Source organism: Erinaceus europaeus, chromosome X, assembly GCF_950295315.1.
Source record: "Erinaceus europaeus chromosome X, mEriEur2.1, whole genome shotgun sequence".
In the NCBI taxonomy this organism is placed as follows: domain Eukaryota; kingdom Metazoa; phylum Chordata; class Mammalia; order Eulipotyphla; family Erinaceidae; genus Erinaceus; species Erinaceus europaeus.
Window position 1 is genome coordinate 60,856,840 of NC_080185.1, and position 21,828 is coordinate 60,878,667.

Consider the following 21,828-nt stretch of genomic DNA (forward strand, 5'->3'; position numbering starts at 1 on the left):
TCAGTGGTATCAAACTATAGTTTTATTTTTGTGTCTTCACTTTTGGTATCAAAAGGGTGATGTTGACTTCATAGAAGGTGGTAGTATTCCTGTGTTCTTGATACTTAAAATGTATACAGGTATTGGGGCCCAAAGAACATACCTAAAATAGACATCCTAGCTTCTTATCATCCTAAAACCCTTATTCTTATCTGTTCTATTCCTATTTTCTGGTTTCTGTTCATTAAACATTTTTTCCTGCTTCATATTTTAACTTCCTTTCAGACACCAAGTCACAGATGCTACTATGATACCATCCTGTACTCTCTGAACAGATGACCTCACAATGGTGTCCCAGAACATCACATCTTGAGACCTCTACCCCGGTAGGGAAAGATAGAAACAGACTTGGATCTACCTGACAATTCAATGTTCATGTCTAGTAGAGAAGGAATTATAGAAGCCAGATTTCCTTCCTTCTGCACCCCAAAAAGAATTTTGGTCCATACTCCCAGAGATGGGGAGTAATGTTAAGGGAAGATGACAAGAATATTCTGAAACCTAATTGGGATCCAGAGAGAGAAGAAGGAAAAAAGGAAAGACAATTGGAAGTAGTAATAAGTGTAAGTGTGACTTAGGAAGAGAAGGCAAGTCCACAGAAAAAATGGGCAAAGAATATATATAGACAGATAATTTTAGAAAGAATAGTCAACCCATATCTGTGACCTTGGGAGAACCAGGATAGTTTCCAATGGAAGGAATGGGGACACAGAACTCTAGTGGTGGGAACAATGTAGAATTGTCCCCCTGTTATCTCATAATTTTGTAAACCAATATTAAATCACTAATAAAATAATTATAATAATAAATAAGTATGGTTATTAGCCTTTCCTTAAATGTTTTGTAGATTTATTTTATAAAACCATCTGGGCTTGGACTATTTTGTTATGTGGTTCTCAAAGTCTGTTCCTAGGCCATTGCTGATCTATTCATGTTTTCTAGTTCCTCCTCATTCAGTTTTGGAAGGTTATATGCTTCTAGGAACTCTTCCATCTCTTCCAGGTTCACTAGTTTGGTATTGTTCATAGAAGCTTCATGTCTATTATGATATCTCCTCTTAAAATCCTATTTATTTGGGTCTTTTCCCCTTTTGTAATGAATCTGCTCAAGGGTTTGTCAATTTTCTTTACGCTTGCAAAGAACCAATACTTAGCTTCATTGATCTTTTTCTGTTGTTTTTACTTTTTGATGTTATTTATTTTGCTCTATTATTTCTCTTTTTCTGCCTGCTTTAGGTTTCCTTTGCTCTTCTTCTAACTTCTTGAGGTGTGCAGTCAAGTTATTTATTTGATCTTTTTATTGTTTTCTAATACGTGACTCTGTGCCTATGAATTTTTCCTCTTATTGCCTTAGCTGTGACCTGAATGCTTTGATAGCTCATATATTAATTTTCATTTGTGGGGCCCAGTGGTGGCGCACCTGGTTGAGTGCACATGCTACAGTGCACAAGGACCCGGGTTCGAGCCCCTGGTCCCCACCTGCAGGGGGAAAGCTTTGTGAGTGGTGAAGCAGATCTGCAGGTGTCTTTCTGTCTCTCTCCCTCTCTAGCCTCCCTCCTCCTCTCAATTTCTGGATGTCTCTATCCAATAAATTAATAAATAAAGATAATATAAAAATTTTAAATAAAAAAAAATAAATAAAAATTAAAAAATTTTTCATTTGTTTCCAGGAATATTTTAATTTCTTCCTTAATCTCCTTTGACCCAGCAGTAGTCAAGCAGTGTACTATTGAATTTCCATATTTCAAAACTTTTACTTTTTTGTTTTTTTATTATTTTCTCTTTTGTTGCCCTTGTTTTATTGTTGTTGTAGTTATTATTGTTGTTATTGATGTCGTCGTTGTTGAATAGGACAGAGAGAAATGGAGAGAGGAGGGGAAGACAGAGAGGGGGAGAAAGAGACACCTGAAGACCTGCTTCACAGCCTTTGAAGCGGCCCCCTGCAGATGTGGAGCCAGGGCTGGAACCCGGATCCTTAAGCCGGTCCTTGAGCTTCGTGCCACATACACTTAACCTGCTGCGCTACTGCCCAACCCCCTTGAGACTTTTTTCTAACTTTCTGTTTGTTGTTGAATGCTAGTTTAATTCCACTATGATCTGAGAAGATTCATAGGATGATTTCAATTATCTTGAATATACTGACACTATCTTTGTGGCCTAACATATAGTCTAACCTTGAGATCTATGTGAATTTGAAAATAATCTACATTCCAGTTTCTTGGAGTAATGGATTCTGAAGTTACCCAATACGTCTAGACTGTCCATCTCTTTGTTTAAGTCTATTTTGTCTTTATCAATTCTCTGCCTGGATGATCCGTCTATTTGAGAGAGTGGAGTGTTAAAGTTTCCTACTCCATTTTGTTGTTATCAGTGTATTTTCATACCTCTTTTAGTAGATGTTTGACATAATTTGATAGTCCCTCATTGGCTGCATAGATGTTAATAGTCGTTAAGTCTTATTGTTTGACTTATTCTATGGGCATTACATAATGTCCATACCTATCTTTTAATATATAAGTAGTATTCCACTGAGTATATTTGCCACAGCTCTTTTATCTCTTGCTATTGTTGGGCAACTAGGTTGTTTCCAATCTCTTCGAGTAAGTGTTTTTGTTATTCCCAGGTTAATACCCTGGAATGAGATATAGTGTTTACTCTTAGTGCTTGGAGAATTGAAGGTATTGCCTGCGAAAATCTAAAATGGATAAACACTATTTGTTAAATGAGTGAGCTTTCTCATGTGAAAGTTTAACCAACAAACATACAAAAGTCTCAAACTGACATAACAGGTCTAAGAGCAAAGAAAATGGTGTGAAGGGAGGTGAAGAAGTCTTGAGAAATTCTGTGACGTGACTGATGATCAGTGTAGGTTTCTACCACCATACATGAGCCATAATGGAAAATATGGAGTGCAAACTAAGGCCTTCTTCTACTTAACTCTCTAAGATTCTCAATAAGTATCCAGAAAATGACCTCAATTATTATGTCCTTTCAAGTAACTCTCTTGCTTTTCTCCCTTGACAGACACTGGGTGGTGCTGCTGTCCAAAAATTCTGTTCTGTCATAGATTTATTCAAGCCACAGTCCATCTATTGTCTCTTCTGGGCCAAACAAAAATGCACAGGATTGGAGACAAATATGAATAATACATTCTCTCTGATCACCCTAACCTGACTACAATCATGTTCACTGAGAGAATAATAATAAAGAAATGGAACTTTTACATAGGAGAACACTGATATACAAATGCCCAGCTGTGAATGTGAATGATCCTGGTACCCCCTCTTGAGCTGTTAAAGGATTAGAACAGACAATACTGACCACTGCTTGCAAACCATTGTTGGTCACGTCTTACACAAACAAGCTCTTGTGGCTGTAAAAAGCTGAGAGAGCCTGACTGGAGATCCTTAAGTTTAGCCTCAGAAACTCAGTCGTCCAAAGATAACTGGACAAGAAGTGTCTGCTTATAGTAGAAACCCCCAATTATGGTGGATTAATGAGTATTCTCCAAAAGAAGGGAAGTGGGCCTTCAGGACAAAAGGTCTGCAGGCCTACCTCCAGGCAATCAGAGATGAGATGAGCTTGAAGGGGCGGGGTGTGGTATGACATCATCCAGACCTAGTTGCTGGGGGGCGGGGTTCAGATTTGAGCAGAGACTGCGGACTGGGGGCGGTGCTGTTAGGTGGGGGCGGGGCGGGAAGGGAGGCAGAGCTGGGAAGCTCCGGCCAATGAGAGGGGAGGGGCGGGGCCGATCCCATGTTCTATAACTACCAGGATTGGCGCGGGAAGGCTGAGCTCGGTTCGGTTGCAGTGTACCTTGAGCACGACTTCTCCCTCTCTCGCTCCTTTTCGCCGGCCGCCTGCCTTACCCTTCAGACCTCCAGGTGAGCGCTGCGGCCCCGGCCACCCAGGACGAGAGAGCACTGCTGCCCTTGGATGGGTGTGCCCGGGTTCCGGGAAGTGGAGGGCTGGTGGGACTGGGGCCGGGAGGGAATCTGCGCCTTTGTCTGGAGCGCGCTGCCTTTAGCCCGGCGCGCGGTGGATCCCTTTCCGGATGGATCCCAGATCCCTGGAGCCCCGGGGTGGGCGGTGGTCCCACAGCGGCCCGTCCACTGGGCTGACGGACAAAGAGCTCCAAGGCCCTCAGTATGGACATCTTTTTTCCCCTCCCGTCACCGATGGGTGCCTGATGAGGATGGAACTTCTTAAATGTGAGCAAACTGCTCCAGATAGTCTGGCCTATGAGCCCATTCCTATTAATATTCATAATTGAGGTCTGTTTTTTTTTTTTTTTTTTTTTTTTTACCGCTGGAATCTGGTGGCAGATCTCTCATCTAAGGAGCGCTTTAGGGTGACCTCGACTAAAGGAAGTCTGCTTGGGGACCTTTTTACTCTACCCTGGACATCAGATGTGCCTCACCCTAACTGGGTGGGGCCAGGCACGCGCATGATAGCTCTGTTTGCTAGTCTCTAGGGTCTGCTATTGTCTCCTCTGGACAAACCCGAAATGGTCACGGGGCACGTAATTTCCTATCTTCATCGCCTCCCCTCTTTCCTTGAAGATAAACCATGGTGAAAAATCAATCAACTCTATTGGGTTTGTTCTGTTTTGTCGAAGTTTCTAAGTTCATTGTTCAGAATAAGCTATGCCTTCTAAGAGGTCTTACAACCCAGTGCTGAAAGACTGTATCTGGTTAATGACTGGGTATAATCTCTCTTTTATTGTAGCTGTCCTGTATGCTGACCTGGGACAAATAAATTGTGTGTGTGGGGGAACAGTACAAGTTATGCAAAACTATTTATGTGCTACTCCCTCAAAAAATGTACCCTGCCAAAGTAATTGAACACAAAGTGAAAATGTCCAGCTAATGCTCTCTCTTGTCGTTAAATCATAAGCTGGTTAAACCCAGTTATTTTTTCTTCTGCCTCTGTCAGCTCTTGTGCTTCTATCACCTCCATTTTACCTTTGCTGTAATTTTAAGAGTCAGACATATTGACTCTGGATTTCTAGAGCATCTTGATTTCTAGTACATCCTGAATTCATGGTAGTGTTTACAAATAAAGATGTGATTATAAGGTTAAATTAAGCTATTTTAATTAAACATGGCTTTTCTAAGATGTATGCTATTTTCTTGTTGAAAATCAGCAAGTAAAAACACGTTTATATTAAATGTGAATATTTTAGTTGTTACTTCATAGTCTGATAATAGTTCTACCAATTAATTTTTTTAATTGATGATGTTACTTTTTTCCTCATTTTTAGTCAAGATGAGTGATAAACCTGATTTGTCTGAAGTGGAAAAGTTTGATAGATCAAAACTGAAGAAAACCAATACTGAAGAAAAAAACACCCTTCCCTCGAAAGAAAGTAAGTCAATTATAAGGGCTTACTAATTGAGACAAACAGTAGTGGTAGTCAATAAATGCATTAATTAAAAGCTTGTAGTAAATTTTGCCATGGATAAGACTATTTAAACCTCTATATTTAAGGAGATGTGTAAAGATAATGTTCTTATGTGGTTTATATGAATAGTTCATAAATCAGACCTTAGTAGTGATGGGATTAAAAATGGATTTTGGTTAGAAAATTACCAAAATGCACCCACATTCCAATCATTCTTAGAATATTGAGCTTCCCATTAGTGACCTTTTAGGATTTTTTTTAATTTTTAATTTTTTTAAGTTACATGGCAGTTTTCTAAATATAGTAATTTGGAACATTTATCTTCTACCAGAATAGCCTTGTAAAACTGTGCTTTTGGCTTTTTTTCTTGAGAACAAGTTTAGGTGGGGAAACCAGTTTAAATGTTGGATATGCTTAGCTCTCCCAGAGACTGAGGGATCAATTTTGCTTTGCTGACTTAAAGTCTGCTGGAAATAGGGCAAGCCAAAAGGCACATTTTGTTATGTCAGCAGTATTGTTTCAAAATTAGGTAAAGCTATCATAGAGAATATGACTTCTTAATTGTAGTGAAATAGATGAATCTGAAGAAATGCATCAGTTGGCCTTCAGTCTCACCATTATCTGCAGTAAAATAAATAAATAAACAGCAACAGGGTAAATCTACCTACATAATGGGAAAAACACAACTGAAGTGGATTCTAGTGAATGTTTAGTTAGGCACAAATATCCTTCTGTGAACACCTATTATATGTGCCTTGGCATTCGAAAATTAAAGTAGGCATGGCAGCCTTCCATGACTTGGCAACAATATCTTTGGAAGAAACTGAACTCAATTTTAGGATATTCCCCGTTAATGATTTGTTTTCTTGTGTTTGTTTCCCTAGCTATCCAGCAGGAGAAAGAGTGTGTCCAAACATCATAAAATGAGGATCTCCTTCCAAAAGCAATGTCTTAGTTTGGAGCCTTTTTCTTCATGTGATGTAGATGGTTTAAGCATCTGGTGCCTGCTCACCCGTACCCCCTGACTGAGAGGCCAGGAGTAGTTAGTTTTTCCCTACATTCATATTTAAATTTTCTATTGTTGTGTGAATTCCAGCTAACAGATGCTGCCAATAATCTCACTATCATTGACCTTTTAATGTATAATCCCTTGTACTCTCAAAGGGTTAGCCACTTTTCATTTTGTGGAATGGTGATTGTGTAATTTTGTGATGTCTCCATTGCTCCATGATTTTCATGAAGTGATATGCATTTGTAATTTCACAGTTTTTTTTTCCTCATTTCTAATGTAGTGATAAAATGAAAAAATGTAATAATGATACTGTGACTCCTGTGGTTCTTTCTGGTGGGTGGTCTTCTAAGGAATGAAAAGCATACAAGGGTACATTTTTAAGCTAAACAAAATGGTTGTAGGAAAGCCACTTTTACAGATTAATAGCAAGAAACTGGTTGTTTTATATCCATATCAAATGGATCATGATGTGGATATGCTAGGTGCTTTTTCCAGAGAGCTGGACTCACAGAGATAGAGAACTTTGGGCAAAGAGAACATATGGATTATGTTCTCTTAAAGGTCACTAATGGGAAGCTCAATATTCTAAGAATGATTGGAATGTGGGTGTATTTTGGTAATTTTCTAACCAAAATCCATTTTTAATCCCATCACTACTAAGGTCTGATTTATGAACTATTCATATAAACCAAATAAGAACATTATCTTTAATCCTGATGGCAGTAAATAAGTATCATAGATTGAGGTCCATCAGTACTGGAGTTTGTTGACCACTTTCTTGTTATTTCCTCACTTGGTGGGGAGAGATCTGTAGTCTGCCTTCTCCTTTAAGGTCACAATTCTATCAAATTAGGGCCCAAATTTTATTATTTCAATTAGTCTCAATTACCTGCTAAATACCCTATCTATAGATTTAGTAATATGAGGAGTAAGAGCTTCAGTATATTATTATTATTATTATTATTATTATTATTATTATTATGGTAAGAGAGAAACAGTTCAGCACATGCTGCTTATGGTCACTTAAGAATACCAAAAATACTTGTATCAAGACAGTGAATTCTATTCAGGATATGAATGAGACCAGAGGTTTAGTGTTGCAGGTCATAAGCAGGTGCTAGATATCTAAGTTTATGATTAACAGAAGATGTGACATGCTTAGCACAGTGCGTTAGTAAGCATCTCCTGCCTCCTTCCTCATTCAACCCTAGCTCCTTCACTAAAATAAAAAACACATTCTAGAAAGCGAGCCCAGATACAATTATAGCCATTACTGAGTTTAGAATATCACTCTAGAAACTGTTTTCATTAACCCTAATGAAATTATGGGTCTTGGTGCTTGCATGGCTTCACTACTCCTGGGGGTCATTTTATTTAAGAGAGAGAAAGATGGTCAACCCTGCTCCACTGCTCATGAAGCTTCCCCCCAGCAGTTGGAGGCCAAGGACTTGAACTTTGGTCTTCACACATAGTAGTAACAAGTATGCTCTAATGGATGTGCCACTACCTGGCCCTCAATCTGGGACTAAGAAAATACATTTATGTTGTTTAGGGGTTGGGAGATAGCTTACCCAGTGAAGTGCATATTTTACCATGTGCAAGAACTTGAATTCAAGCCCTCAGCAAAGATGTGGGAGCACCATACAATGGGGCAAGGGAGGAATCTTTACCAGTGGTGGAGTAGTACTGTGGGTGTCTCAATTCTTCTGTTTCACCTCTCTTTTTTATATTTATTTATTTTCCCTTCTGTTGCCCTGGTTGTTTTTCATTGTTGTTGTAGTTATTATTGTTATTGATGTCATCGTTGTTAGATAGGACAGAGAGGAATGGAAAGAGGAGGGGAAGACAAGGAGAGAGAAAGATAGGCACCTGCAGACTTGCTTCACCATCTGTGAAGGGACACCCCTGCAGGTGGGGAACCGGGGGCTCGAACTGGGATCCCTATGCTGGTCCTTGGGCTTTGCGCTACGTGCACTTAAGCCGCTGCACTACTGCCCGACTCCCTCTCCCTTTCTATCTCCCCCTTCCCTCTCTGCAGATGGGGGGGGGAGGGGAGGGGGGCCGGCTCAAACTGGGATTATTATGTGGGTCCTTTGAGCTGCATACTATGTACGCTTAACCTGGTGCGCCACCGCCTGGCCTGCTCAAATACTTTTTTAAATTTACTGTTGTTGAACTATATTTGAGTCCTAGGTTCTTTTTCAAATAAAACAAGTTTGTATAAATTATTTTGTTCTATGAATAGTGCTGATCCTGGTTTGATGCTTATTTATACATAAAAGTTGTTTCCTTTGTTTTTCTTGTGAAACAACATCACATTCAATAATATTTCAAGTAGATTTTTTATATCTTCATACATATTTTCTATAAATTAAAGAGCTTTTTCCTTCATTATCTCAAATTATGTTACTAGCAAGAAGAATTGTCCATTCCTTGAAAGCCTGACCATATTTACCTGAGACCCTGACTAGTTAGGATGATAGTTATTGGTAACTTCCATGTCCATTATTCTTCCTTATCCTTAAGTCCTTCTTTGGTTCTATTTCAACAACTTATCTGGCTTCACAATTTTTGTTCAATTTTATGCTGTTTTGCACTCATACTTGTAGGTATACATTTATGTCTATTATCAGATTACTGAAAGTATACTTTTGAGTTAAAACTATTAGAGCCATGCAGTAGCACAACTAGTTGAGCACACATGTTATAACTACTGAGATTTCTGGAGGTGTGGCCTTGGAGCAGCAGCTACCACACAACACCTGATCACCTAGTTAAACCAATGAAAATTCTCCTAAAAATTTGTCAAATTACAACTGGCATTTTTGAAGAAACTGACATAGCCACAGGTCATCAGTGGATGAAAAAAAAAATGAAGGAAAGATTCTTAGGACTTAAGAACCTGTTCTTAGCAGCAACCAACACCACCTTGGTGGCCACATAGTTGAGCAGATCTTGGCAGCAGGATAGTGGGGAATATCTGGAAGCTTAACCTGTGAACTCAGGAGCAACAGGATATTTAATTGACTGCAAGGACTCACCAGTATTTAAGTAAAAAAAAAAACCTGGCTGAGAACTAAATCTGTATAGTCTGCACATAACCCATAACTTACTGGGGAAAATAAGTCCTGCTTGTTCTTTGAGTATACAGGAGGAAGCAAATTTCCCATGATGTTACTTCTCAGAGAATGAAAACATGACAGACCCTATGTTAGCATCACAGACAATAAACTGGCCTATGAAAAGTGATAGAGTCTCTCCCCACAAATCCCCCCTCCATGATATATAAACAGGGAAATCCAACACTAAAGCCACAGTGCCACCTTTGGCTCAACAAAGGAAACCACACTAAATACACACAGTTAGCAGTATTCAATACACATTCATGCCAGAATCTACTGAAGAACATCAGTTGTATATAGATGCAGGAAAAATGTCAATTTAAAACTCATTACTAAGTCAATTCAACAAATTAAATCTGACAAGTAGAAGCATACTCATGAATTGAAAAATTGTTTAAAGAAAGAGTTATAAGGCACAGAAGGAAAACTCCAAGTAGAATTTGATATAAAGTTGGAAAAAATGAAGGAAGAACTCTACACAGAGCTACAGGATATTAATGACAACTTGAATGCAGTTAAGGCTCAGGTAACAACAGGCCTAGGAAGTAGACTAATGCAGGTTGAGGAGTAAACATTAGGGCTACCAGATGCAACCACCACACTGAATTTAGAGATGTGGGATAGGAAAGGCTTAGGAAAAATAAAGCAGTGCTCCATGAAACTGAAGACTCTACGAAAAAGACAAATGTGAGAGTTATTGGGATCTCTGTGGAAGAAGAGAGGTAGAGAGGAACAGCGAACATATTCAAAGAAGTCACAGCAGAAATTCTTAGGAAGTCAAAACCCAATTCCTGAATTCAAAATGGAACACACTAAGACACATCATAGTAAAATTATCCAAAACAAGGGAAAAGGGAAAAAATATATTAGAGGCTAGGGAAACAAAGAAACTGATATACAGAGGTAGAATCATTAAGCTCTTACCATTTTTTTTCATCACAACTATATAGGCAAGAAGAAAATATTAAAATATAAGAATTTCCAGCCACAAATAATCTATCCTTTAAAATTAGACAGAAGAATGAAACTGAACCACTATATTTCACCAAATCAAAAAGTAAATTCCAAATGGATTAAGGATTTGGATGTTAGACCAGAAATTATCAGATACTTAGAGGAAAATATTGCCAGAACTCTTTTCCGCATAGATTTTAAAGACATCTTCAATGAAACAAATTCAATTACAAAGAAGACTAAGGCAAGCATAAACCTATGGGACTACATCAAATTAAAAAGCTTCTGCATAGCAAAAGAAACCACTGGAAGAAGATCTTTACATCAGACAAGAGTTTAATAACCAAAATATATAAAGAGCTTGCCAAACTCAACAACAAGAAAACAACCCCATCCAAAAATTTGTGAAGGACATGGACAGAATATTCACCACAGAAGAGATCCAAAAGGCTGAGAAACACATGAAAAAATGCTCCATGTCTTTGATTGTCAGAGAAATGCAAATAAAGACAACAATGAGATACCACTTCACTGCTGTGAGAATGTCATACATCAGAGAAGGTAACAGCAGCAAATACTGGAGAGGTTGTGGGGTTAAAGGAACCTTCCTGCACTACTGGTGGGAATGTAAATTGGTCCAACCTCTATGGGGAACTGTCTGGAGAACTCTCAGAAGGCTAGAAATGGACCTACCCTATGATCCTGCAATTCCTCTCTGGATCTGGGAGTGTGATGCCTCCAGTTCTGTTCTTTCTTCTCAAGATTGTTTTGGCAATTCTAGGTCTTTTCTGGTTACAGATAAAGATTTGTAGTATACTTTCTATCCTCCTAAGAAATGTGGTTGGTAGCTGGGGCCCTAATTGGGGAATCCTGAGATTCCCAAACAGACTTGATGGGCCTAGAACTCGAATAAATCCCTCTATCCATTGTTACCCTTCATTTCTATCAGGAACAACAAAATAGAGCCCTTTGTGGGCCCACAGAGGACGTTGTCCTCAACTTGGATCAACAAAGGTAGAGAATGTTCTATTCTCCAAAGGGAGGCTGGACAACATAATCTGTGCTACAACTGAGGAAGATGGGTCGATACTGGGGCAGCATGGAAGGTTCCTACTCATGACCACAGAATGTGAGCTCAGATCTAGAGGATGTTGAGGTCACACAGGCTTCTAAGCTAATTATGGGCCCCAGATCACATACAATCGATGGGGTTTACAGTTAACAATATTTATACCACTTTTCCATATTAGGGAGCTACTCACTTCCCTGATCCAGCTTTCTGGTCCTTTTTCCAGCCATGACATATACATATACCCCAGACAATAACTTGGATCCACCTGCATATCAGATTTCAGGCTCAGGGGAAAAAAGAAAAAAAAATAGTATAGCCACAGGCCCTTTGGAATATAACTAAAATATGCCTACTAGCTATCAAGAAAATGGAGGGGACCCCCACCCACCCACCAACTCTTCATCTGCACTATTCCAGCTTTTAGGTCCATGGTTGTTCAACAATTTGTTTGGCTTTGTATTTTAACTCTCTTTTCAGCCACCAGGTTCCAGATGCCAACCAGACTTCCCTGGACAGACTTCCCTGGACAGACAACCCCAACAATGTACCTTGGAGCTTTGCTTTCCCAGAGCCCTTCCCCACTAGGGAAAGAGAGACACAGACTGGGAGTATGCATCGGCCTGTCAATGCCCATGTTCAGTGGGGAAGCAATCACAAAAGCCAGACCTTCAACCTTCTGCATCACACAATGATCTTGGGTCCATACTCCCAGAGGGTTAAAGAATAGGAAAGCTATCAAGGGAGGGGACGGGATACAGAGGTCTGGTGGTGGGAATTGTGCAAAGTTGTACCCCTCTTATCCTATGGTTTTGTCAATGTTTCCTTTTTATAAGTAAAAATAAAAAATAAAATTAATTGAATTTCTCAACTCTGCTGAGAAAAAAAAAATGTGTTTGGGATCTTGATGGGGATAGCATTAAATCTGTATATGGCTCTGGTAATATATTCATTTTGATGATGTTAATTCTTCCAAGCTATGAACATGGAATATCTTCTAGTTCCATACAAAGGTAGAGCTGCTGTCAGACTTTAATCAGATTTTTCTTCACAAACCCTACAGGCAAGGAGAGAGTGGAATGAAATTCTCTCGGCAACCAATACAGTTTTCCACAGTATAAAATCTCTTTTCCCTGCTTTGTTTTGTGGTCACCATAAGTGTAATAACTAGCATTGTGTATCTAGAAAAGTTTTTTGTAAGTTGATCCTGATAAACATCTAGTCCTTTTCTCTACTCTGACACCATTTTCTCAGACAATGGTTCTGTCCAACTTCATGCTAGCTATCAAACTCAAGCAAAAACTACCATAGTAGTGGACCCCTAGAAATATGCCTTAAGTTGATTTTTGAGCTTTCTTGCACCCCAACAACCCCAATCTCATCTACCCTGTTCCTACTTTGTGATTCCTATTCATTAACCATTTTGTCTCACTTTATGTGCTGCCACCTTCCAGACACCAAGTTGCTAATGCGACCATGTTTCCACCCTGACTTGTCTGGGCATACAACCTCACCAATGTGTCCTGGAACCTCACCTCTCCAGAGCCCTGCCTCACTAGAAAAAGATGAAAAAAAAAAAGGCTGCCAATTCCCAATTCCAGCAGAGAGGCAATTATAGAAGCTAGAGCTCCTAGCTTCTGCACCCCAAAAAACAACTTTGATCCATACTCCCAGTGGGGGAGAAGTGATAGGAGGAAGTGGATAAGAGGGCTCTGACTCCAGCTCCATCAGGTCCCAGAGAAGGGAAAAAAATGAGAGAAGTATGTGGATGTAGTAATAATGTGATGTGTGGCTTGCAGGGGAAGAGAGGACTGAACCTGAAAGAAAAAAGGGACACATATATACAAATGTAGACAGATAGTTATAAAGATGTAAAGATAATAGTCAACCCATATCTGCAACCTTGGGAGAACTGTGGTCAGTGGAGAGACTTGGGATTCAGAACTCTAGTGATAGGAATGGTGTGGACTTATACCCCTGTTGACATGTAATTTTGTAAATCAGTATCAAATTAGAAACCAACATGAACTTTCACTGTCAATAATGTGAAAAGTAAAGATCTTCTCCAGCAGGTATATGATGGAAAAGTGCTATTTAAAATGTAAAATGAACTTATATAAAATATCTTGCACCAAAGTGAAAGACTATGGGGTGGGGGAAAGGGTTCAGGTCCTGGAACTTGATGGCAGAGGAGGACCTAGAGGGGGTTAGATCGTTATGGAGGAAAACTGAAAAATGGTACACATGTACAAACTACTGTATTCTATTGTCGAATATAAACCAATAATCCCCCCAATAAAGAAAAAAAAATCTTGTACTATAATTTTTCATTATATATTTATAAATTATTTCAAAGTCAAATATCAAGATCTGATTGCAAATATCAAGGCAACTTAATTCTATAGAAGCTTCATTTTTTAATTTTCAAAATTCTTATTCATTTGTTTATTTGTCATCTCTGGGGTGTCATTGCTCAAGGCTGGTTCTTTTCTTTTTATTGGGGGAATTAATGGTTTACAGAAAGTACAGTTTTGATACATGAGTAAAATTTCTTAATTTTCTGCAAAACACTCTCACCTCCAGCTTAGGTCCTAACATCATGCACTAGAGTCTAAAAACTCCCCTTCCTCCTCAGAGTTCTTTACTTTGGTGCAATACACCAAACCCAGTCTAAGTTCTACTTTGATTTGCCACTTTCTTTTTTTTTTCTGCCTGAGAGTGAAAACATCCCATATTCATCCTTCTGTTTCTGACTTATTTCACTTAACATGAAATTATCAAGGTCCATCCAAGATCGGCTGAAAACGGTGAAGTCACCATTTTTTATAGCTGAGTAGTATTCCATTTTGTATATATACCACAACTTGCTCAGCCACTCATCTGTTGTTGGACACCTGGGTTGCTTCCAGGTTTTGGCTATTACAAATATGCTGCTAAGAACATATGTGTACACAGATCTCTTTGGATGGGTGTGTTAAGTTGCTTAGGATATATCCCCAGGAAAGGAATTGCAGGATCCTAGGGTAGGTCCATTTCTAGCCTTCTGAGAGTTCTCCAGACTGATTACACAGGGGGTTTCAACCAACTTACATTCCCACCAGCAGTGCAGGAAGGTTCCTTTGACCCCACAACCTCTCCAGTATTTGCTGCTGTTACCTTCTCTGATGTATGACATTCTCACAGGAGTGAAGTGGTATCTCATTGCTGTCTTTATTTGCATTTCTCTGACAATCATAGACATGGAGCATTTTTTCATGTGTTTCTCGGCCTTTTGGATCTCTTCTGTGGTGAATATTCTGTCCATGTCCTTCTCCCATTTTTGGATGGGGTTATTTGTTTTCTTGTTGTTGAGTTTGGCAAGCTCTTTATATGAAATATTCTACTTGTTTACTGGATTTTTTTTCATTTTTAATGGTATGTAGTTGATATATAATATTCTGATGTTTTAACATGTGAATGTAAGTAAATGTACAGTGTGATCCAGTACTATTATTCACCAAATGTATTATATACACTTTTGTAAAGCTATATCAGAGTGCCTTTAATCAGATAACCTTAACAAAAAAGCCTTATGCCATTATTTTATTCAGAGATTTATACTAGAACTATATATTCCATGTGATAGAAGATTAAAGAACTTTACTTCCCCCAATAAAACTTAAGTAGTGTACTGTTGAGCTTCCACATTTTGGAACTATTACTAATCTTTTGTTGATTATTAAGTGTTAGTTTAATTCCACTATGGTCTGAGAAGATGCTTGGGATGATTTCAATGATCTTAAAATTGCTGATGTTATCTTTGTGGCCTAACATATGGTCTATCCTTGAGAATGACCCATGTGTACTTGAGTAAAATGTGTGTTCCAGTTTCTTGGATGAATGAAATGTCCAATAATTCTAGTTTATCTATGGCCTCATTTAGCTCTCTCATTTCTTTATTTATTTTCTGCCTGGATGATCTGTCAAGTTGAGAGAGTGGGGTGTGGAAGTCCCCTACTATGACAGTGTTGCTGTTAATATATTGCTGTAGTTCTTTCAGTAGATATTTGATGTATTTAGATGGCTTCTCATTGGGTGCATAGATGTTAATAATTGTTAAGCCTTCTTGATTGAATGATCCTCTAAACATTAAGTAATGCCCATCCCTATCTTTATAATTTTTTTAAATTTTAAAGTCTATCGTGTCAGTTATGAGAATAGCAGTTCCTGCCCTTTTTTGTGGGACATTGGCTTGTATGATAATTTTCCATCCTTTCACGTTGAGTCTGTGTTTGTCTTGAGTTAGGTGGGTTTCCTGTAGACAGCATATTGCTGGGTTATGTTTTCTGATCCATCTTCCTACTCTGTGTCTTTTAATAGGTGAATTCAGGCCATTGATATCAAAGATTGAAGATATTTTAATGCTATTTTTATAGATTTTTAGAGTGTTCTGATATATGGCATACTTATGGTGGTCTGACTGTTTATAGGACACCTTCCAGAACTTCTTTCAGGGCAGGCTTGGTGATAGTTGATTCTTTCAACTGTTGCTTGTCTGAGAAGGTTTTTTTTTAATTTATTTAAGAAAGGAGACATTAACAAAACCATAGAATAAGAGAGGTACAATTCTGCACAATTCCCATAACCCGATCTCCACATAACACCCCGACCCCTGATAGCCTTCCCATTCTCAATCTCTCTGGGAGTATGGATCCATGGTCATTGTGGGTTGCAGAGGGTGGAAGGTCTGGCTTCTGTAATTGCTTCCCCCCTGAACATGGGCGTTGACTGGTCGATCCATACTCCCAGTCTGCCTCTCTCTTTCCCTAGTAGGGTGGGGCTCTGAGGAAGTGGCGCTCCAATACACATTGATGGGATCCTCTGTCCAGGGAAGTCTGGTCAGCATCTGGAACCTGGTGGCTGAAAAGAGTTAACATACAAAGGCAAAAAAAATTGTTGAATAATCATGGACCTAAAAACTGTAGTAGTGCAGATGAAGTGTTGGGGGTATTCCCTGCATGCTCTTGTGTACTTCTGCTTTCAGGTATATATTTTTCACCCAGTTTATGGGCACGGGTGAACCTATGCTCTATCTCAGGGGACCTGGACTATATCTAGGTTTGGGGACTTTTTTGGGGAGTGGAACACATGGAATGGAATTAGAGAATACTATTAAAGGAAAGGTCTTACCCTAGTGATGAAGCTGAAGGGTTGTCATTCGACACCTGAAGTCTCTGTTCACAGTCTGAAGTGAAGCATGCTGGGGTGGCACTCGTTGCATTGATTAGGTTGTGATCAGCAGATGCAATATTATTTGATTTGAATTGAGAGCAGCATGCAGAAAAGTGGGCCCCACCCTAAGGATCCTGGACTGGGGGAAATATAGGCTCTATAGTGGAAATGTGAGGTTGCTGTTGTCTTAGGGTTCAAGAAGACAATGGATAGTTAATGTTATCATCCCATTATTTGGTGATAGGGTTAACTTTGGAAAGTCCTTTTGATAGGGTTTGGGGTATAGTACCCAGCATCTTATATATAGCTGTGCTATGGGTTGCTTCTGTTCTCCCTAGTCTAGACTTTTGGGAGAAACAACATATCAAAGACAGTCTGTGTTTTAAGAAGTTCTAGACATATCATCAGGTTTTCGCCTCTCATACTAATTAAATAGTGGTTTATATAATGTTTACACTTTAATAGGATTATACATAAACACCACTCCCACCACCAAAAGACTGTGTCCCATTCCCACCACCCACCCCCGCTCCCCCACCCTCCCCTGTGCCAGGAAGCCCAATGGCCACCCTCTACTTCACCACAGTGTTTTTACATTGGTGCCTTGCTCTCGATATAATAAGATCCTGCTTTTAGTTTCCCTTTCTGTTTTTCTTTCTCAACTTCTGTTGATGAGTGGGGACATCCCATACTCATCTTTATCTTTCTGACTTAGCTGACTTAACATAATTCCTTCTAGCTCTGTCCAAGATGAGTCAGATAAGGTGGGCTCATTGTTCTTAACAGCTGCATAGTATTCCATTGTGTATATATACCACAGCTTTCTCAGCCACTCATCTGTTGTTGGGCACCTGGGTTGCTTCCAGGTTTTAGCTATTATGAATTGTGCTGCTATGAACATAGATGTACACACATCATTTGCTTGGGCATTATGGTATATCCCCAGGAGAGGAATAACTGGGTCATATGGAAGGTCTATGTCTAGCCTTCTAAGAGTTCTCCAGACTGCGGTCCAGAGAGGCTGGACCAATTTACATTCCCACCAGCAGTGTAGAAGGGTTCCTTTGTCCCCACAGCCCCTCCAACATTTGTTGCTGCTGTCCTTTTTGATGTATGCCATTCTCACAGTAGTGAGGTGGTATCGCAATGTTGTCCTTATTTGCATCTCTCTGACAATCAGCGACCTGGAACAGTTTTTCACATGTTTGTTATCCTTTTGGATCTCCTCTGAAGTGAATGTCTTGTTCATATCCTCTGCCTATTTTTGGATGGGGTCATTTGCTTTTTTTGGTGCTACGTTTGCTGAGTTCTCTGTATATTTTGGTGATTAGTCTCTTGTCTGATGTATGGCATGTGAAGATCTTCTCCCATTCTGTGAGGTGTCTGTTTGTGTGATAGTTTCTTTGGCTGTGCAGAAGCTTTTCCATTTGATGTAGTCCCATTGGTTTGTTTCTACTTTAGTCTTCCTTGCAACTGGGTTTGTTTCATCAAAGATGTCCTTGAGGTTTAGGTGGGAAAGTGATTCACCAATGTTTTCCTCTAAGTATTTGATAGTTTCCGGTCTGATATGCAGGTCTTTGATCCATTTGGAGTTGATTTTTTTTTTTGGTGAGATAAGGTGGTTCAATTTCATTCTTCTGCATGTTATAACCCAGTTTTCCCAGCATCATTTATTGAAGAGAGCCTCCTTCTTCCATTTAATACTTCCGGCCCCCTTATCAAATATTAGATGTCCATAGGTATGGGGGTTTAGATCTGGACTTTCAATTCTGTTCCACTGGTCTGTGTGCCTATTTTTGTTCCAGTACCAGGCTGTTTTGATGATGATGGCATTATAATATAGTTTGAGATCTGGGAGTGTGATGTCTCCATTTATGTTTCTTTTCCTCAAGATGATTTTGGCAATTCTAGGTGTTTTCTGGTACCAGATAAATGATTGTAGTGTTTATTCTATTTTCTTAAAGAAGCTTGGTGTTACTTTGATGGGTATCACATTAAATTTGTATATAGCTCTGGGGAGAATATTCATTTTGATGATGTTTCTTCTTCCGATCCATGAGCATGGGATGTCTTTCCATTTCTTGGTATCAGTTTCTATTTCCTTGAAGAGTGACTCATAGTTTTCAGTATACAAGTGTTTCACTTCTTTGGTCAGCTTTACTCCTAGGTATTTTATTGATTTTGTTGCAACAGTGAATGGGAGTGATTTCTAGATGGCTTCTTCTTCAGTTTTAGTGTTTGCATAGAGAAATGCCACTGATTTTTGTACATTGATTTTGTAGCATGATACCTTGCTATATTGCCTAATAACTTCCTGTAGTTTTCTACTGGATTCTTTAGGTTTTTCTATGTATATTATCATGTCATCTACAAATAGTGAGAGTTTGACTTCTTCCCTTCCAATCTGTATTCCTTTGATTTCTTTCTCTTGCCTGATTGCTATGGCAAGAACTTCCAATACTATTTTGAAGAGTAATGGTGATAGTGGGCATCCCTGTCTTTTCCCTGATCTGAGAGGAAATGCTTTCAACTTCTGTCCATTGAGTATGATATTGGCTGTTGGTTTGCTATATATGGATTCCACTATCTTTAGAAATTTCCTATCATTCCCATTTTTTGTAGAGTTTTGAGCATGAATGGGTGTTGGATTTTGTCAAAGGCTTTCTCTGCATCTATTGAGATAATCATGTGGTTTTTCGCTTTACTTTTATTGATGTGGTGAATGACATTGGTATACTTACGGATATTGAACCAGCCTTGCATTCCTGGGATGAATCCCACATTTTCATGATGAACAATCTTTTTGATGTGCTGGTGTATCCGGTTGGCCAAGATCTTGTTTAATATTTTGGCATCTATGTTCATCAGAGATATTGGTCTGTAGTTTTCCTTTTTTGTTTTGTCTCTATCTGCTTTGGGTATCAGAATGATGTTGGCTTCATAGAAAGTGGAAGGGAGTGTTCCTGTTTCTTCGATCTTATGGAAAATCTTTAGGAGTGTGGATAACTGCACACCTGTTATACCTGTTAACTGTTTCCTAAAGGTTTTGTAGAATTCGTTTGTGAAGCCATCTGGTCCAGGACTTTTGTTGTTGGGGATATTCTTAATAACAGTCTCGATTTCTTTGTCTGTGACTGTTGCATTTAGGTTTTGTAGTTCTTCTTGGTTCAGTTTTGGAAGGGCATATGCTTCTAGGAATTCTTACATTTCTTCCAGATTTTCTAGCTTGGTGGCTTATAGTTCTTCATAGAAGTCTCGCATGATTTTCTGGATTTCTGTGGTGTCAGTTGTGATATCTCCTCTATCGTTTACAATTCTATGAATTTGAATCTTCTCCCTTTTTTGTTTATTGAGTCTGGCTAGGGGTTTGTGAATCTTGTTTAATTTTTCAAAGAACCAACATTTGGCTTCATTGATCTTCTGTATGGTTCTCTTATTTTTGATGTTTTTTATTTCTACTCTAATTTTAGTGATTTCTGTCCTTCTGGTTGCTTTAGGGTTCCTTTGTTCCTCTTCCTCTAAGTCCTTAAGGTATGCAGTAAGGTTGTTTATTTGGGTTTTTTCTTGTTGTTTAATATGTGATTATATGGCTATGAGTTTCCCTCTCAGTACTGCTTTAGCTGTGTCCCAAGTATTTTGATAGGTTGTGTCTTCATTATCATTTGTTTCCAGGCACATTTGAATTTCCTGCTTGAGTGTCTCTCTGACCCAGTGGTTCTTAAGCGGTATGTTGTTTAGTTTCCAGATTCTGTGACTTTTAATAATTTTCTGTTTGTTGTTAAATGTTAGTTTTACTCCACTGTCGTCTGAGAAGATACTTGGGATAATTTCAATGCTCTTGAATTTATTGATCCTATCTTTGTGGCCTAACATGTGGTCTATCCTTGAATATGTGTTGTGTGCATTTGAAAAGAATGTGTATTCCAATTTTTTGGGGTGAAGAGCTCTGAAAATGTCCAAGAGGTCTAGTCTGTCCATCTCTTCATTTAATTCTCTTGTTTCTTTGTTGATTCTGTGTTTTTTTGACCTGTCTAAGTGTGAGAGTTGGGTGTTAAAGTCTCCCACTATTATTGTATTACTATTGATGTTTTTTGAAGTTCTTTGAGAAGGTGTTTGATGTATTTAAATGGTCCCTCATTGGATTCATAGATGTTAATAATTGTTATGTCTTCTTGGCTGATTGATCCTTTAGTCATTATGTAATGACCTTGCCTATCTTTTATTACTTTATTTAATTTAAAATCTATTGTTTCAAAGATGAGAAAGGCTGTTCCTGCCTTTTTTGTGGTCCATTAGCCTGTAGGATAGTTTTCCATCCTTTCACTTTAAGTCTGTGTTTATCTTGTTGTGACAGATGGGATTCTTGCAAGCAGCATATGGTTGGGTTATGTTTTCTGATCCATCCTACCACTCTGTGCCTTCTGATGGGTGAGTTTAAGCCATTGACATTTACTGATATTATCGATTTAATGTGTTGTAGTGCCACTGTTCAACAAGTTTTTATTTGATATGTTGCAAGTATTATAGTGATGTTCTTGTTTATAAGAGGTCTTTTAGAACCTCTTTCAGAGCAGGTTTGGTGATAGTTGCTTCCTTTAACTATTGTTTGTCTGAGAAGGTTTTGATGACTCCATCTAGTTTGAATGAAAGTCTAGCGAGATATATTATCCTTGGTTGAAACCCTTTTTCATTCAGGGCTCGAAAAATATCTTGCCATTCTCTTCTGGCCTTTAGAGTTTGGGTAGAGAAGTCTGCTGATAGTCTTACAGGTTTTCCCCTGCATGTGATTTTTTGTTTTTCTCTTGCAGCCTTTACAATCCTTTCTTTATCCTTACTTCTTTTCATTGTGACTATGATGTGTCTTGGTGTCTTCAGGTCTGGGTTGATTCTGTTTGGGACTCTCTGAGCCTCTTGCATCTTAATGTTCTTTCTGTTGTTCAGGTCTGGGAAGTTTTCTTCTCATAATTTCCTCTAGAATGCTTGCTTCCCCTTCCTCTCTTTCTTCCTCTGGCAGGCCA

The 21,828-nt window shown here is 38.8% G+C and overlaps 1 protein-coding gene and 1 long non-coding RNA gene across 2 annotated transcripts in view; both read left to right on the top strand.

Annotated features, from left to right (window-relative positions):
• Positions 1–21,828, top strand: part of LOC132535862 (uncharacterized) — a 794,128-nt gene that overhangs the window by 329,021 nt on the left and 443,279 nt on the right. The window lies entirely within an intron of this gene.
• Positions 3,787–6,763, top strand: LOC103125578 (thymosin beta-15A). The gene is made up of 3 exons (XM_007536384.3): positions 3,787–3,922; positions 5,302–5,406; positions 6,327–6,763. The coding sequence occupies exons 2-3, from the start codon at positions 5,307–5,309 to the stop codon at positions 6,362–6,364; spliced, it is 138 nt and encodes a 45-aa protein (XP_007536446.1). The 5' UTR covers positions 3,787–3,922; positions 5,302–5,306; the 3' UTR covers positions 6,365–6,763.

Excerpts from the sequence above, each read along its gene's own strand:
- LOC103125578 (XM_007536384.3), top strand. The coding sequence starts at position 5,307 with ATGAGTGATAAACCTGATTTGTCTGAAGTGGAAAAGTTTGATAGATCA. Across the intron at positions 5,407-6,326 it reads CACCCTTCCCTCGAAAGAAA|CTATCCAGCAGGAGAAAGAG; the intron begins GTAAGTCAATTA and ends TTGTTTCCCTAG.